General features: G+C 37.8%; 1 protein-coding gene across 18 annotated transcripts in view; it reads left to right on the top strand.

Moving 5' to 3' along the window:
- Positions 1 to 17,565, top strand: part of BCAS3 (BCAS3 microtubule associated cell migration factor) — a 372,074-nt gene that overhangs the window by 92,308 nt on the left and 262,201 nt on the right. For all 18 annotated transcript variants that reach the window (XM_074890735.1, XM_074890738.1, XM_074890740.1 and 15 more), the window contains exon 14: positions 16,318 to 16,451. In XM_074890735.1, the coding sequence (XP_074746836.1) occupies positions 16,318 to 16,451 (134 nt within the window). The remainder of the gene's footprint in view (positions 1 to 16,317; positions 16,452 to 17,565) is intronic.

Raw genomic sequence — 17,565 nt, 5'->3', positions numbered from 1 at the left:
TCGCTTATGTATAACCGGTAACAATCGTACAACCAGTAACAACTTTCTTTTACGTAGTGTAAAACAGGAGTATTGACACTAAGGTCTGTATTTATTACGATTGAATTTTTACCATAATTAAAATGTAACCAGGATAAAAAATGTTGGTAAATATTTACTTGGTTATTAAGACGTTTTTCTGTCAATGCAACGTTATGCAAGAGAAGGCTTTAACTTTTATATGTATGTAATATTTTTATATATATATATATTTTATATATATATATAGTAAACAACTCAGGTACAAACTGTTTGCAGAATTTCATAGTCATTATAGTATTGCAGCAGAATCCTGTCTGCTACATAACGTGAATTGACAAGAGCTTATTATGTAAACTCTGGATAAAGGTGCCCTGGACTAAATTTTGGAAGTTCACAAAAGGAAGGAATACACCATAGGGGGTTACTTAAATTAAGATGTTTACAAAAAAGCCTCCAAGCTTTTAACGTGTTGATGATAGTCTGCCAGGAATTGTAAGTGTATGCAGGGCCTGAAATGGGGAGAGGGAAGGGAAAGGATTAAATGTTACCAATTAGAATCAGTTGCTCAATGGTAAACTGGATTAGTCTGAACTAGAGAGTGTCTAGACTGGAGGCTGAAGGAATTGTACAAACATCCTCGTTTTTCATTATGTTGTATTAGACGCTGTGATTTAGAAAGGAGGAAAAAACCTCACCAATTCTGATGTCAGCCGTAGTCCATTAAAACTAATTCACTTTGTTCCCTCTTCCATCGCAGACACAGAGATGATTGCTAGTCGCTGTTGTTAAAGGCAATAAATACATTGGGCTGCATAGACCTCTGGCATGATCTGTTGTGGAAATTTCTGTGTACAGCTTCATTCAAATGCTTTGGTTTATTGCTATTCCTTTTAATATCAGTCCAAAGTATTCACTGTTTTACTTTCATGAAAGGTCTTGGGACTCGAGCAAAGTCGTGATGCAAATATCCTGAATTAAGACTTCAGTGTGATTTGGGGGACATTAGGTCTGCATCTTTTTGGGGGGAAGAAGAGGGGGTAAGACATTTGAATATAACGTGTTATTGGGAAGTTGGATTTCCACATGTTTAAAATAAATGCTTTTTGATTTTGATTTTTTACTGACAATATGCCCCCCGCACATAAAGGAAACAAAGTGCTTAGTTTTGGAGTTCTGTGATGTGGTACTTCTTATCTTTCCACATACCAAACCTGAGAACTAAGGAGGATGTTGTATGTTCAGAAAACACACCAGTGTGCTATATTATTTGCAAAATCTGATTATCTGTATTTTCCTGCATGCTCAAGGAATATATTCCAAAATAAATTGAAAATTTTGGCTTGCTTACTATCCTAATTTTTAATCATCTGATTCTTTATTTGTATCTACAGTTTTAAAAGGATGTGGTCTCTTTCTCCCTTTTCTAAATGGATTTTTTTTGGGTATGTTCAGGTTCCTGATGTCTATCCTGTTAGTATTTTCAACCTGTGCATTCTGGAAAGGTATTTTCATTGATTGTTATAAAGACATATGAAAAAAATAATACTTCCGTTTTTAAGGATATATGAGTAAGTTTTGGGAATTCCATAGAACATCATAAGGTTTATGTTTCCCTCCGCTGTATCTAGTTCTTTGGTGTGATTGTGTAATGTATTTCTAAATAGTTTCTAAATGCATAGTTTCTAAAACATTATTCTTCTGGTCACGGGATATATTTAAATGGGCTCTGGACTGACACACATACAAACGTGTATTATACATACAGAAGAAAATTCTGTTCCTCTTGTGTGTGAGGAAGATTATGGAAAAATTATGCAAATGCTGTCCATGGCTAGTATGTGTTCTAATGAGAAACCACCAGCAAATAGTTAGCCATTGTTTGCAGACCGCATCTCAAAGGAAAAGTTAAAAATACAGTAAAATTTACATGACGGAATAACGCTGCAAAATGAACTCAAAAGAAAATACTGCTTGGTTGACTAGCTGGCATGCAAGCTGTGGTGTATGGCTTCTATTCATAGAAGTGAAATTAAAGGATGCAGTTAAACACAGTTGTGAAACGTCCAGTCCAACAGCTGCATTTAGTTTGTTTTTCAATTTCTCATTGCCTTTCTTGTTTATTAGCTGTGACTCTGAGGTCAGAATTAAAACAAATATTTTAATGGCAGCATTTATGATGTTGGCAGAGAGCGCTCCGGCTCAGTCCTGCGAGTTGGACAAGACTCGATATGGGTGGCGTGAGGTAGTCCCGTCAGACTCGAAACGGAGTCGCGATTGGTGAGACTTTTCAGAGTACAATGTCTGTAAATCACACAGCTGATAAGCATCGTGGAAGCTGCTTTTTAGTTCTTTTTGCGAACTGGACATGCTTAAGGGATCTTGGTTGTAGGAGGCCAGAAAGGGAGGATCCTTTTATAGATTTTAACATGGTAAAAACTAACAGAATTCCTCTCTTCGTTTTGACAGATCTAAGGTATAAAGGCCTTTATGAACTGTGATAATTAAAACCAACTTGTGTGTAAATTATACACATCTATTCATACTATAGAAATAGTTACACGTGCTTTTAAGAGTAATTTTAGAGTCTATGGGACTGTAGTTTTATTTTAGTAAATTGTCTTTACTTCACCACATTTAAAAGCAAATTATAGACCTTTTATTTGTGCTGAAGCTGAATATTAGTTGCTAAATACATTGTTGTCCACACTTGTGCGAGTTCAATACAGCCATAGATAATAAAAATAGAATCCATAAGGAAGGAAATAAGATCAGTGTTTCAGAAATCGGTTCCAGATAGGTTTTTTACCTTATATTTACCATTTCTATTAGCCAAATTTCATGATAAACTCTGAGTTTCCCCTCCACCCTCTAGGAAGACAGAACAGCTTAATTAAGTGTTATAAATGGTGAAGCTAAAAGTATCGATTTTTTTAATTTTAACTTTTAATTTAAATGTGGAATGTATATATTTTTAATATATAGACATTGCTTACTAGTGTTTCAAAGAAGAGAAAAAGTAAATTACTTGGATTTTGAAAGTTACCTACATCAAAGTTTTAATACAGATTACACAGTGACAGAAGATACAGAATTTCTTTTTACCTTCCTCCTAATACTAAGACTTTAAATGGTGCTGGGCTGTTAAATGTGGCAGGAAACAGTTGGTTCAGCCTTTCAGTGTAGACCAGCTGCTCATCTTGCTTTAGCAAATGTTGTCAACAGGCCTGGAAATAACTAAATCCCCTGGTTTGTAATTCTCTCTGTACCTTTATTATTTTTCTTAAGGCAAAAATATATTGCGTACAGTAGTATTTTTTGTCTACAAAATGTGGTTCATGTGGGACAGAATTTTTGAGAGTAACTGAAAAAGGAACTTATTTCTCTCTATTTGGCATCAGTGCTGTAGCTGACACATGCATTCTGTTTATTTGGTATGCTTTAGGGTCATAAAATCGGGATTTTCTAGGATTTATAGCAATATGAAGTAGAAGGATGAATATTCTTTTTTAGGTTAACTTGAGTTATTGATTGGGCTAGATTTGACACAACAGATGAACACGTGTTTTACCCAAAGGCTGCCTTTTCCTAGAGAAACTGAAAGAGAAAAGGAAGTTGAATTTTTTATCAAGGCATAACTAATAAATCACAATTTTTACTTTCCACGTTTGAGATTTTGATTCTAATAAAAACAGTGAAGATACTGATACAATCAGCTTTTTGGATGGGAATAATGTATTTTGTGATTGTAAAACGTCTGTCTGTTTGTTGCCTGAGAAAGTGCTTTCCAGCTAAGGAGATTTTTGTCACTCATACCTAGACGTTCTCCAACACTAAAGGTTTTAGTTAACAAATGTGTGACCAAATTTAGCTGGTTTCTTTTTATGTCTAGGAGAATATTTTATCATCAACTATAAGTATTCCAATTGCAAACAAAATTTACTGTATGTCAAAATTATTGATCATTGCACAGGTTAATCGTGTTTTTTGGCAAGCTTTTTGTATGATATGTAGGTGATAGCTGTGGTTTATAGGTTAAATTTTAGATGGTTGGTGACAGTTTTAATGAACGATTTAAAGTCATATTCATTTTATTGTCTCTAACATAATTCCGTTCTGTGCAATTCACTAGTTAATGGATAGTCTGTTCATTTATCTAGTGCATGGGTCAATAAGTTTCTTTCTGCTCTCCCTGTAGAGGGGAGGCAGGGCCAGATCCTCTCTAGCTTGCAAAGGCAGGGATGTTTTCTATCACTTGCTCTCCCTGACGTACCTGTTGTGGGTTCACAGTTTTAAGAGCAGTCCCACAAGCGAAGGATGCCGCAGGAATGCGCGCAGGCAGCGTGTGCTGTGTGTGCTGGATGTGTGTGTGCTGCCTTCCCTCCCAGGCAACACTAGCTTTATTTTGCCTTTTTTTTTTTTTTTTTTTAACAATACTGACTTCGTAAGACAGAAGGGAAGTTACAGCCTACTTGTATTTTACACTGATGTACGCCTTGGCATATGCTGCAGAAGGAGAATTTCCTATGAAAACTAGGTAGAAATGCCATTTGTTGCCTGTTGCAGTTAATGTGTATGGTTCAGTGGCAGGAGTTGTCTCAGTCAGGATTGCGGTGGAGTCAGCGGCGGTGAGGCAAGAAGAGAATGTGCTTTATAAAACTGAGAAATCTCCACGCTTTCTGGCTGCGGGATTCATGCAGCAGTTCTGTAAGTGGGTGTTAGGGTGAATAACCTCGCTGTCTGAAGTAAAATCCCCCGCCTCCAGTTGAACTCTGGTAGCATTCTTCCAGGCAGTACACTGTGTTTCTGCCAGGTTGCTGAGATACTTACTTCTCAGCCCTTATAGAAATTTGAGACGGTTAATTTTTGTTCTTAAAGCTGGCACCATTCCTTACAAACAGTTAGAGGGGTGCCAGCTATCCGCTGTGGCGACTAATCACACGGCTGTATTTCCTTTGATTTTATGTATTCTTCTATGCTGTTGAGTTGGGATAGTCTTACACAAGGAAAGAACAATTTCTGGCTTATCCTAAGAAACAGCACCAGCCTATCCTTTGCTGAAGATAAACTATATAAATCAGACTTTCACAGGACTAGCATACTTACCTGTTGTTTTTAACCTTTACTCAGAAGGGTACTTTGCAAGCTTCACACTGATTACTATAATGCTCTTTGGTCACAAGGTCTTAAGGATGCATATGTGTGAATAAGTGGAACATGAGAACACGTATATATGTCATTTTCACAATCTATAAAGCAAAGTGTAGAGAAATTAGCCCTAAATTTTAGATATGTCAGCTAATTCTGAGTCTTGATATTCAGTTATGGCGTTTGAATTTGGAGGATGCTAGGACATCTCTTACTGTTCTGTCCATCTTCAGCGGGAACTGCGGTGCTCTTCTTCCTCTGTAGTTCTGCTTTCTAGAGAAGCCTCAAGTTATACAGACTAACGTGGTGAATGATTTTGGAAGTTAGGCTGAGCTACTGAGGCAAGCAGAATGGGAAATTGTACTTAGGTCTTAATTCCTCTTTTTCCCCTGTGATAATTGGTAGCGCAGAATCGGAGGTGGTCAAGCCTCCTGCTCTCCATACAGGGGTTCTAACATCTGTCCTGCGGAGGCAGTCCAGGCGCTGCGGGCACTGGGGTTATAGCAGGCTGCCAGTCAGATGCGTGGGCCTTCTCCTTCCTCTCTTCTGTGGTGCATTTGGCACAGCCTTTGACATAAATTCCTTCAAAAAAGTCATAGTTGCATAGTAACTGTGATAGTACAAGCCAGTAACTTATTACAGGACTGCAGGACCTCCCAGTTTCAGGTTTTTACTTTTGCTGTTGAGCTGGGACTAGCCAAGTGGGACTTGGCCTATAGCGTTCGACACTGCTGATGAGCAGCAGAGCTGCCATTTCTTTGCTCTTCCTCCTTGTTACTGGGAGCATGCATACAAATGTAACTATTACTTGTATTTGTTTTGGAAATTTGCTTAAGAGCAGAAGTTTGCACATCTATCTGAAGTTTGTTTAAATCTTATTTGTTACTGTAACTACAAGGTTTGTACCTTGTTTCTCAGTGAGGCTGGGGAGGGAAGTCTTCACTGCCGAGAACTGTATCTACAAAAAATCCAGTAGGTGGCTGTGGGTAGCCAGGAAAGATGAGCATTATCCTGTATTTGAATTTTTTTAGAGGTTGTGCCTCAATTGCCAATTCGTTAAGGCAAGTTACTAGACTTACAGCCTCTGAAAAGGACATTTTGTTACAAAAACATAGTGGTGGTCTTCTCTTGGGACAGTGTTTTTCAATAAAAGCTTTTCTCTACATGTCTTAAATGTAGACATAGAAGTGTTTGTCAGCTGCAGGATTCTGTCAGGGCTTCTTACCATTTCAGGATGGAGCGACAGAGGCAATATTTTTCAGTACAAGCCCCTAAAAACAAACTAAAAATATGATAATTTTGTAAAACATTACTGTAGTGGTAGCTAAGCACACTTTCATTTGGCAGCAGCACCAACTTTTGAATTGGTGGGATGGGGGGGGTCCATTCTAATATTACTTACATATATTGCGTAGAGAAGTGTAAATTCTTACAGCTACCTTGCAAGTTCAGAATGGGATGCGTTCTTGGACCAAGATAGCTTCTGCATAAGGCAGGAAAGATACAGGATGTAAGACTTGAGCCTTACGGAGTTAAGGGCAAGGTGGTAAGAAAGATTCCAAAGGAAGAGGTTTAGAGAGGAAGAAAGGAGATCGCAGTGAACAAGAAGTGAGAGACCTTTCAAGCTGTGGTAGCTGACTGAACGAACGGTGGCATAATTCCAGCAGTGCAGGGGAGAGAGGATAGAAGAGGTGTTTGCAAACAGTATAGAAAACAAAGAGCAGAAATCAGAGCTAGGGGTACGAGTCCAGTTTACTAGAAGAGGACAGGTTAAAAAGAAGGGTATGTTGCAAATGAACTGTAAGAACTTCAAACTTTTAATATTAGGGATTGAAAGCTAATTTTAGGAAAATTGAAGGGCTGAGAAGCTGTCACTCACTCGAGGTCACGCAGTAACTCAGTGCCATGGAAGAGTATTGCACAGGATCCCTGATCTTAATCCATTGCTGAAACCAGTAAATGACACGTCAGATTCAGTTCGCTTTTGTACTTTGATTTCGTTGTTGTTTAATTATAGTAATTTTAATGTCAAAGAGAGAAGCTATTCAGATAAGATACCGAATTAGTAAATAGCTAAAAAATGGTGCTGTTTTATAAATATCTGGGTTTTTTCTTTTAAATGTGGTAAATAAATGATCTGCTTTCCAGAAGTGTTACTCCTGCCAGCTTAGCAGCTGAGAGCTGTGAAGTGCAACACATCTAAAATTTTAAATAATTACGCTTCCTTGGCTACAAAAGAGCTTTTCCATCCATTAATAACGAGAAAATTAATGTTGGGCCAGCAGTAAAACAGATTAAACTGTATACCCCTTTGGATGCCTGACTGCACCTTTAACGGACCTGAAATTCCCCTGATTATTTAAATGTTCTATATTGAAATGTGATGGTGGCCTTGAGTTAATAGTTAAAGAGGTTTAAATTGGAATGTCTCTGCAGAAGTTTTTCCCATTGATCAGAGCAAGCGGGCAGAAAAATACCTTATGTGCTTGTTGGGAAGCATTGCTGGTGCCTCACAGATTAACAGAAATATTTTTTTTTTCTGTTTTTCCTGCCTAAGATATACAATCAGCCTTTTATTAAACATGTAGATTGAGGCTTGGAGATACCTTTTATAGTGGCAAGTGCTGCTGCATAAGCTAAATTATTGCAGTACTGATACGGCTGCAACCAGCACCTCGCCTGTGCTTGGACTTTTATAATGAGCGCAACTTCCTTCTCAAGTATGCGAGATTAATCTTGTTCTGGAACATCACCTTCCTGGATGTGTCATCTAGAGTAAAATGAGCTGTAATTATTTAATGACAGAATAATTCTTTGGTTTTTCTCTGTTTATTTTGACTTTTGTTTTTTGACTTGAATTACTGCCTTTGAAGACAAATATATTAAAACTCACATAACAGCATCATATCAGATGAATTGCAGTTACAAAAATCGTGTCTCTATATCACATATGCTGGGCCAGAAGGTGAGAAATAATTTATGATCTATAGCTGCTAGCATTGCTTTATGGTTTGTTTCTGAAGGAAAAGTGTCAGCATTGGAATTTTTCAGCAGCAAAAACATAAATAGGAGGACTTTGCAGAGAGAAGAAAATCTAGTCTGTTTTAACAGAAAGTACGCTTTGAATCGTGACAAATTGTCTCCTCACTGTGATTAGCCAGGTTGACATCAGTGAGAATGCCCTTTTCATGAAATAATTTCAATGCTGTTTTCTTCTGTACTTTTTAATTCCGATGGTGTACATTCTGCTTTCTTTTTTTTTTTTTTTTTTTCTTCTTAAATGCTTCCCTGCAGGAAACTGATTTTCATGTCATAGAAATATTTGCCAAAGTCTAGAGCATTTCCTACCTGAAGGTGGGATACTTTAAGATATACTAAAAACTTGGGAAATTCTTGATAATTTAAATCCTCTGTTAAATAACTGCTACATTTCAGGTAGCTGTGATTTAGTTTAGTATTGTTTAAAAACAGCCTTAAATAAAATCACTGTTTGTTTTCTATGAGTTTAACCCCAGAAGCACCCTGAACATGGTCTTGAACCTGAGAAGAAATGCCTATGAAATCCTGTCATCAGTGCTATATAGCATCATGTTATTTGGGTGGGAGAAATGTATTTACAAGAGGGCCAGTATTGTGATTTGCAGTGCATTATTTATCCTATTCTTAAATTTCAGAAATATATTATTATCAATAGCTTAAATCCATTGCTACTTAACTTTTTAGAAAATTTCCAGATTCATATTTTTTTTCTAATTTTAAGTATTTAACCTATTATCGCCAAAGAAATTTATTCCCAAATCAGGTTTTAGTAGTAGTTAGTGACAGAAGTTGCTAGCAGGTTTGAATAGAGCCCATTTCCTCCTTTGAAGATCTGATATTTGAGGAGAGGGAGAAGATAGGAAATGTTTGTCTGCTACCATCATGTCTTCATGCAAATAAGATGCTGTACTGCTGGAGAAGTGTGATTAAATCATTGCGCTTCAGCACCTACCTTTGCTGCAGCCAGGAGTCATACGTAAATAATTGATTTCCATCTATGTACCATTTATAAGGTTTTTTCCTTACTACCAAAAGTCTTGCTCTGATAAGAGCCCTTGAGGAGGATGGTCTTAGGCCTTCTATCTCTTTCAGCAAGTCCTGTTTCTGTAATTTTTTCTAACAGCTTCAGTAATTTTCATAGTCTCCTATTCCTCGCTTCTAAGAGAAAAGTAGTATTAGGGTCTTAGTTTCTTTAAGCATTAAAGATGTACAGTTGTCCTAATCTAACATTATCCATGGTTGCTGTCTACACTACTTCAGAAAATGTCACAGCTTATTGAAGGATGGTTCTTTAGTCACCTTTTTATGATCATCTTTTTATAGAAATGTTATATTTTGTTAAAATTTGTCAAATTTGCAGGTAAATGGGGTGAATTTTAATACAATGCTGAATATGTTGAAGAAAGTGTGGGCACACTCATAAATGTTGATTTTTTGGGTATCACTATTGTTGAATGTACTGTTTCGATACATGATAGATTTATAATTCTAAACTATATTAAAATTTTTGTCAGAACAGTCATTTCGCACAGCAGGCATTCTTAACGAGTTGCTAAATTCCTCTCAGATTAAAGATGTACAACTGTATAAAAAGGGTAAAATTGTTTCCCATCTTGAGGTTAGTGGCAAAAGCTCTGTAGACTTCAGGGAGGTCAGGATTTTACCCTCTCTCTGTCACATTTACTTTATTGTTATTCCAATGAAAAGAGAAGAACATGATAATATGTTTCAGCAGTAAAAATGTTTACTGCAGTCTCTGCAACTAACAAACCCCAAAACACAAACTTAACAGTGGTGGCTGTGGATTCGTATCCCTTTTGGAGGAATTGCAAGCAGGGTTAAAAGAAAAGAGAGTCTGTTCCCTTTGATCTTTTGCCCTCATTTACTCAGCTGCCCTCAGTGTGTGTCCTTTAGTTTTGGGAGGGAGAAACCCGTCCTGATAAAGTTTTTTAGTATCTATTGGGCCATCAGCTGTAGTCAGTTAGTGTTTGAAACTGGTGGTTGGGTTTTTAGTATATAAAGCATGTTGCTGAGCCATCTGTTGGACATGGTAAATGTCGGACAGTTTCCAAATGTCCACCCCAAGCTCCAATATTCGGATTGTGTTAAGTGTGTTACAGTGTATAGAGATCTCCAGAGTACCATCATAGGTGATTATTTATTCACAAAATATTTTTTCTTCTCTTTCTTTTGACTTGCTGGGTCTTTTTTAATATTGTTTTTTAATATTTTGGCTATCTTTATGTACTCATGTTTATTTTATGGTGAATTTTGTTGTTAAGTTCAGATTTTCCTTATTTAGTTAAGGTTTTTTGAGACCAAATTTTGTAACTATGGCATATGTGCTACACTTAGAAGTATACATGCCTCAGTAGCAGTAATATTTGGCTGTATTTTGGCTAGCATCAGCCTCAGAGAGGAGTTAAGTGAATATAAATAAAGCTACTGTTCATAGGTCGGGTCATATGTTTCATAAAACCATGGACCATATAAACTATGTCACATCTTAACAAGATACGTACACAACTGCTTTCGCAAGAGAGCTGCAGTGGAACAGGAATCTGTAGGATGAGCGTGCAGAAAGTGGGAACGTCGAGCGAAATGCGTGGGGACAGAATCGGGAGCGACTGGAACGTCAGCGCGGTTCCGCTGAACTCTCTGATCCTGTAATTTGAAAACCTACAAAGCATAATATTAACGTTGCATGGTATCTGTGCTCATATTTAAAAAATAAAATCTGAGTTGTTCTTTTTTTCTTTTTATCACTGTTCGTGTAAGTAGCGTATTTGTGCAGTGGCTCTACAGGTCTCTGTGGCTCTGCGCGCATGGAAATGGAAGAGCTGACTTCCTAAATGAAGTATATCCGGGGATGTATGTTTCCTCCATGCAGATGTGTGCCTGCTTTCCTAACATTTGTGCCCTTGATGTTTTTAAAACAAATCCAACACAGCTTGAACGTGTTGAGTTCTTCAGTGTGTAATTACAGAACGACATTGTTTTGGAAGGCGGAAAAAACCTTCTGTTACTCTGAAAGGTGGCATTATTTAAAGTGAAGTTGCTCATGAAACTTAAACCCAAGGTGAAACTGTGTTTACTTCATTTGTATGCATATAATAAACAACTATGCAATTAGATAGGTGTTATAAATAGGATGTGGTGGAGATGCTTAGGCTGCTCAGGTTTCCTAGATTTTATAGCAAGTACCCAACTGAGATTTGCTGCTCTCTAATTTTGCCGTTTGGGCTAACCAGCTGACGCCTAGTTGAAAAGAGTTATGTTCCTACAAGGCCACAGAAGCCTTAGTATTCCGTCTCCGTCTCCTTCGGATTGTGGAGAACTCTGTGTACCATCAGCAACTCCAATCCCACCCTTTTAGGCCAACCCTCATCTATCAAACCCGGGCTGAGAGCGAGCGAGAGGAAGCTCCCAGATAAACATACAGCAGCGCCTAAACTCCTAATCACTCTGGGCTTCCGCTTCCAGGCCCTATAATTAGAAGTCCTTCTTTTCCTTGTATTCCCAGTTGACGCAAATGCTTTTTGTGGCTTGGCACCTCATTTAGGGCGTGGGCTTAGTTTATGGCCAGGCCAGAGTCTGGTTTAGTCTTCTGATACTGCATAAATAGCTCTTAACCCACAGTCTACATCTGTACTAGTTTTTCCTTTTATGCATATATTTTCTGTATTTTTCAATGTTTCTATCCTGAAAGAAGCTTATTGTTTCCCAAACAGAATGCATGAAAAGTAGGAAGCTGTAAATTAGGACAAATGTGTCTGTCAGGTAAAACAAAGCTTCAGTAATTTTTTTCCATCTAGGGTATCTGTTCCTTTTAAACTGGATTTTAATCATCTCTGTGGATTTGAAAAACCACACGGTAAAACAGTCATTAATTTAACCTAGCTGCACCCCTCATATTATGGATAAGCAAAATCAGGATTTTTTGCAGCAAGGAACATACTAAGCAATATCTGCTTTACACATAAATTTCCACTGGGTTCTGCGTATGCAAGAGTTTCAATTGATTTCAGATGTTATCTGTTAAACAGGGATTAATGCCAGTTTGAAAAATAAGCAGGAAATCCTTGAGAATTATTCACTTTTCATCTATGATTATTCATACATAAAGTACATCATAAGAGAAAACATTTTGGACTGAACTTGTGACAGCTTTAACCCATATTTCTGTCTAAACAACTTTTTGGGAAGACTGTCACAAGGTCTTTTAGAAAGCTGAGTTGAAGTTTCCTGCACTTGAAAGTGAAAGTGAGGTAACGACCAAGATTCAAGTTCATGTTTCTCCACTGGGATTAGGTATTTCTGCTGAGGGGTGCAGCGGCCTCTTGTTGCAGGGAGCCGGAGAGAGAAGCGAAATGGCTGAGCTGTCATAATTGAAAACTGTGATTCTTCAGTGTGAAGTAATGAGAGCTGGAAAGTACCACACCAAAACCCAAGTCAAATGTTCTAAACCAGCAGTGATTTACTGTTTGAATAACAGTAGTAAGAAAGATACTTCAAAACGCTGTTTTATAAATACATGTTCTTTCACATCTGTGGTATTGTGCTTGGGACCTCGGTGTTGATACAAGTTCTGCAAGTATATATTTGTGTTTCAAATGCAAATGTGAGTATAAAAGGTCCTCTTTTAACTTACTGAAAAATTGTCGCTAATATAGGCGAAGGGCCTGTTTTTCCTCAGCTTCCATTTAATAAAATGCGTTTATTCTAAACAGTGACAGACAGCAGGATTTTAGATCAGGCATGCAAAATTGCCAGATCAGATACCACCCATCCTTCTATTTTTAAGCTAATTCCTTTCCACCCACGAATGTATTATCTTTCACCTCTGTACTCCTTCAAGTTAGCAAAAGCAGAAAAAACCAGCAACCCCAAAAAAACCACAAAACCCGAAGGCAACGCACATTTCTATGGAACCAAGAACTATGTCCGTCATATGGAACTGATCAGACCTGCAGATAGGCGAGCACATTTCACAGCTCCCTTTGCTCGGACACGGTGTGTGTCATCAGAGAACAAACAGGTAACACCGTATGCTTTATGGGTTTGTGTGACATATGGTGTGGTGTATGGTCCCAAAGCGAGCGCCCTAGCACTGCCCTGCTTGGGTTAAGTAGAGATTACAGATTTGGGAAAAAATCTTTGTGAGGAGAAGGGCAAAATTCTATCACGTCTGCGTACTGTGGGGTTTATTGCACCATCCGCAGACACCTGCGTTTCTAGCCAATATTGGAAACGAGATACTGGTTAGCTAAACAACCGATAGATTTGATGGACAACGCAGTATGGTAATTCCTGTGTTTTCACTGGCTCATGATTATTATGCAGCTTTCTGTCTCCAGCTTCCAGACAGATTTTTGGCTCGTTTAAAGTTTTTTTTACGATCTTCATTGCACTGTGCCATGTGATGGGATACACATGAAGAATGCTGTGCTCAGATCTCTGGGTGCACTCAGCTCTGCGTATGTATTTATAAAAGACTTCTAGCACTTTGGGGAAAGAAAAAAAAAAAATCTAGGTTTGCTGAGGCAGTCTGTTCACTATTGAGAGAAACCTTATGTATTCATCTCTTCCAGCTTCTCCTTCTCCAGAGGTCCTTTCCATCTGGAATAAGAGAGAGCTCAAAAAGCACCAAGAGCACACTCAATTTGTAGATAAAGCTATCTAATGCGTGAGGAGAGGCAATCATGGGAACAGAGAAAATAAATCCTTACTGTGTTGAATCAGATCTTTTGGAATATCCTCACTCCAGTAATAGTGGCAGCCTAATGCTACACACAAACCCCTATTTGCTTCCAGGTTTCTCCACTGGAAACGCTATATATTATTGAGGACTGCACACTTCACTAGAAGGGAAGTGTATTTTGTGATGTTTCAGAACAGAATTAATGCAAATTGTGTGCATAGTCCCACACTAAAGACTTGGCTGACTTGCACTTGAGCAACTTTAGCTGTATTTCCTATCAACACAGTCACTACAAATCAAGGAAATTGCCAGTTAAGCCAACATTAACATCCAGACCAACCTCAACTCACATGCCTTACCGCCCAAACATAATACCCAAATGCCCTCACGGATTTCTTAGCTCCATAACAAACTCTTTCATTTCTAACACTCGGAATCGAGGTAACAGCCTGTAACAGTAAAAGTATGTCTACTGGAGGGAATCTTGCTGAGGTCTGATGTAAGATTTTGCATTTGTGTGATTTTGAGGAAATGGCTGTGTGCAGTGTGGGTGGGCTCGCGCTCTGTCCAAGCCCTACCAGCCTCAGTGGTCAAGCTAAGAAGGAAACTTGTAGGCAATTTTGTCTCTAAGTGCAATTTGTATTCCTCTCTGATTTTGTACCTTACTGCTGCTGGGCCTCATAGTCTTGAAAGTACTCGTTTACCTTCACAAGATCCTTATTTCATAAGAGTTTTGCTCACGTGAAGCCTGCAACGATGTTCTATTATCCTGTTTGGAGGCTTCAGGACTGGGCTGTTCCTCCCGGGAGCCGAGACGTGAGCTCACAAACCTGCTTTGGCCTCGGAGGAGGAGGCACTGGGGAGTGATGTTGGGCCCAGAAGGGCAAGGCTTTGGCTGCTGAAATTGTTCAATTTGGACTTAAGGGAAGGGGCATTCCAGGATTGCCAAGGAGGGGAAACTCTCAGGATATCAGTCTAGTGATGTTGTAACAGTAGTTCAGTAGAGGAGTTATTTAAATTTAGTCTTTACTAAGAGAGTGTTTCTCTGTTGCTTAGTACACAAGGTTTTTTTTCCAGTTTAATTCTAAAATTTTAAAAGTGGCATATGATACAGGACCTCAGTGGTAACATGCGAGAGCTTTCAAACTTGTACTATATGTATTTGTTTAGCAGCAGCGAGCAGAAGAGGGAAAGGTGAATTGTGGAGCCATCTGTAAATAAACAGAAAAAGTGAACTCTCCTTTATGACAGAAATAAGATAATCCTTTATCCTTTGAATAGGTGTCATGAAAAATGTGGAGACCTAGGTTCTCTTCCTGAAGGATAAAAGATTTCATTTATGCTTTATGTGGAGAATCAACACAACCGAGCTATGTGGAAATTCCTGGTTTTCTTTAATAGATGGGTACCTTGAAAATTACTTAAAGGCACTTCAATGTAGCTATTAAATTGCTAAAATAACTTTGTACTTGACGTTAATTAAATGTCGGAGGATTACTTTGGGTGATAACTTCTTAAATTTCATTAATAAGCATGCTGATACGGACATTTTTATACAGAAAAATAAATCTGGTTTGTTTACTGTCATCCTAAATTCTGCCATAATGCCATACTTTTCTTATATGTAAAAAAATACTTACTTTTTGTTATAAAAGCTGAAATTTTTATGGCACATTTACTTCAAATATGTTTGTAAATGTTTAAAAACTGTCTTATGAACTGACATATAGTGGGAGAAAAAAGTAAATAGCATATATAAGTTACTGTGATTCTGCTGATCTTCTAATTTAATCATTTCAATACATCCATCAGTGACCTGTTTTCAATGAAGTTAGTACCTAATTTAATATTTCACTTGAAAGCTCTCAACTCTGATTTGCTGCCTTTCAAGCAATAAATCAGACAGTTTCTTTCATGTACGTTTATAAGAAAGATGCTTCTTCAGGATTGTTTTTGGTATGGGTTGTTTTGGCTGGGTTTTGATAATGTCTCTTCCTCCAAAAATTATTGTTGTAGAAATACCAATCTTTTTTTATACTGGCTCTTTCTCAGTGAAGAGCATTTTGGGGTCTCACTCTAATGTTCATCACTTCAGTGCTTCATATTGGTCACACAAGTTCTCAACTTTAGTAGGAATATTCCCAGATTTTTCAGTTGGCTTTTATAGGTTTGTGTTGTAATACTTAAGCAGTAATACTGTCAATATGATTTCAGTTGAAGTTCTGATTCATTTTTATGAAGTGAATCCTTTCAATTCCGTAATTTTCTGCAACTGTTTTCTTTTGTTTCCAGAAAACAAAATGTAAGCCATGCTAGCTTTTTTAGATAGAGATTCTTAAGCCTCTTCTTCTGCAGTGATTAATCTCTTGTGCTTTTGTGTTTCTTTTTTCTTTTTCTTTTTTTTTACCCAGGGATGTTGCTGGTCACTACTGACACATTAGGCCATGATTTCCATGTTTTTCAAATACTGACACATCCTTGGTCATCATCACAAAGTGCCGTCCATCATTTGTATACACTTCACAGGGGAGAGACTGAAGCCAAAGTAAGTTAAAACTATTTGCTGAAGAATAATCCCCAGACACCTTATACATTTTGTGTATGTTGGCACTTTAATGTTTGTTTCAGCACACAAAGAACCTTTCTTATGTTATAGCCACAGAAAGGATAAGAGCACAGCGTTTAACCTGGACAATAATAAATTCTTGCCCTTTACAATGAGGTGCTGTCAGATTTATTCAGATATGACACTACCTCCAAAGAGCCCAGATTATTAGCTGTGTTTGTACTTAACCTTTTCTCATGTAACATGTTAAACATTTGTCTAGTGCCCGTGAAGCAACTGTCAGGGTTTGCTTGACTTCAGTGGTAAAAGCCAAAAACAGACAATTGAAGAGCTGAAAGGAAGAGTTAATCAAAAGACTGTGATGAACTTTTCATCTGCACTTTAGCAAAGTGGGGGAACCTGTTGGAGACTGTAGTGATACGTATTTAACTTCCCAGTTTAAAAATCCTACTCTTAAAGATGGAAGACTAAATTAGGCTATTAGCATAGGGTGAAAAAGTCTGAAATCATATTTTTAAAAATGCTCAGTAAACTGATTTACTGATAAAGTGGAAAAAAGTGAGAGATCACTTTTGCTAGCATCACTGCGATAGAAGCAGTGCAGCGTGTTGTGCTTGAATCCTTCACTGCAATGCTTTTAGGCATCAGGGGAGCCTCACCTTTGTAGCATTGAGTAACTGTTGAAGAACCTGTTTTAAATACATAAATAAAAATGTCACCACAGGGTAAGAAATGAGTATTGCACTTGCTGATGCAATTACACACTGAAAGCACAGACTTGCGACAGTCTGGCGGATGTAAACTAGTGTGACAGAGAGAAGCCTCAGGCACTGTGATTATGACCCTGACACTGGAAGCTTGGATTATTGTGGTACCGTGATTATAGTTCCTTCAAACCATTTTTTTTTTTGCCTGTGAGTTGCGCAGTTTCCCTTAAGTTTTTTGCCTTACCTTTGTAACAAGTGGAATCTGAAAGTTTTATTTAATGCAGTCGTAGTTGATAACATTTCAATATGTGTGAATTTAAATTACCAGTAGTTTCAATACTCTAAAGCTTTGCTGTTACCATTCTGGAAAAGTATAATTACTATTA

Source organism: Strix uralensis, chromosome 20, assembly GCF_047716275.1.
Source record: "Strix uralensis isolate ZFMK-TIS-50842 chromosome 20, bStrUra1, whole genome shotgun sequence".
NCBI classification, from domain to species: domain Eukaryota; kingdom Metazoa; phylum Chordata; class Aves; order Strigiformes; family Strigidae; genus Strix; species Strix uralensis.
This window is presented reverse-complemented; position numbering and strand designations above follow the sequence as displayed.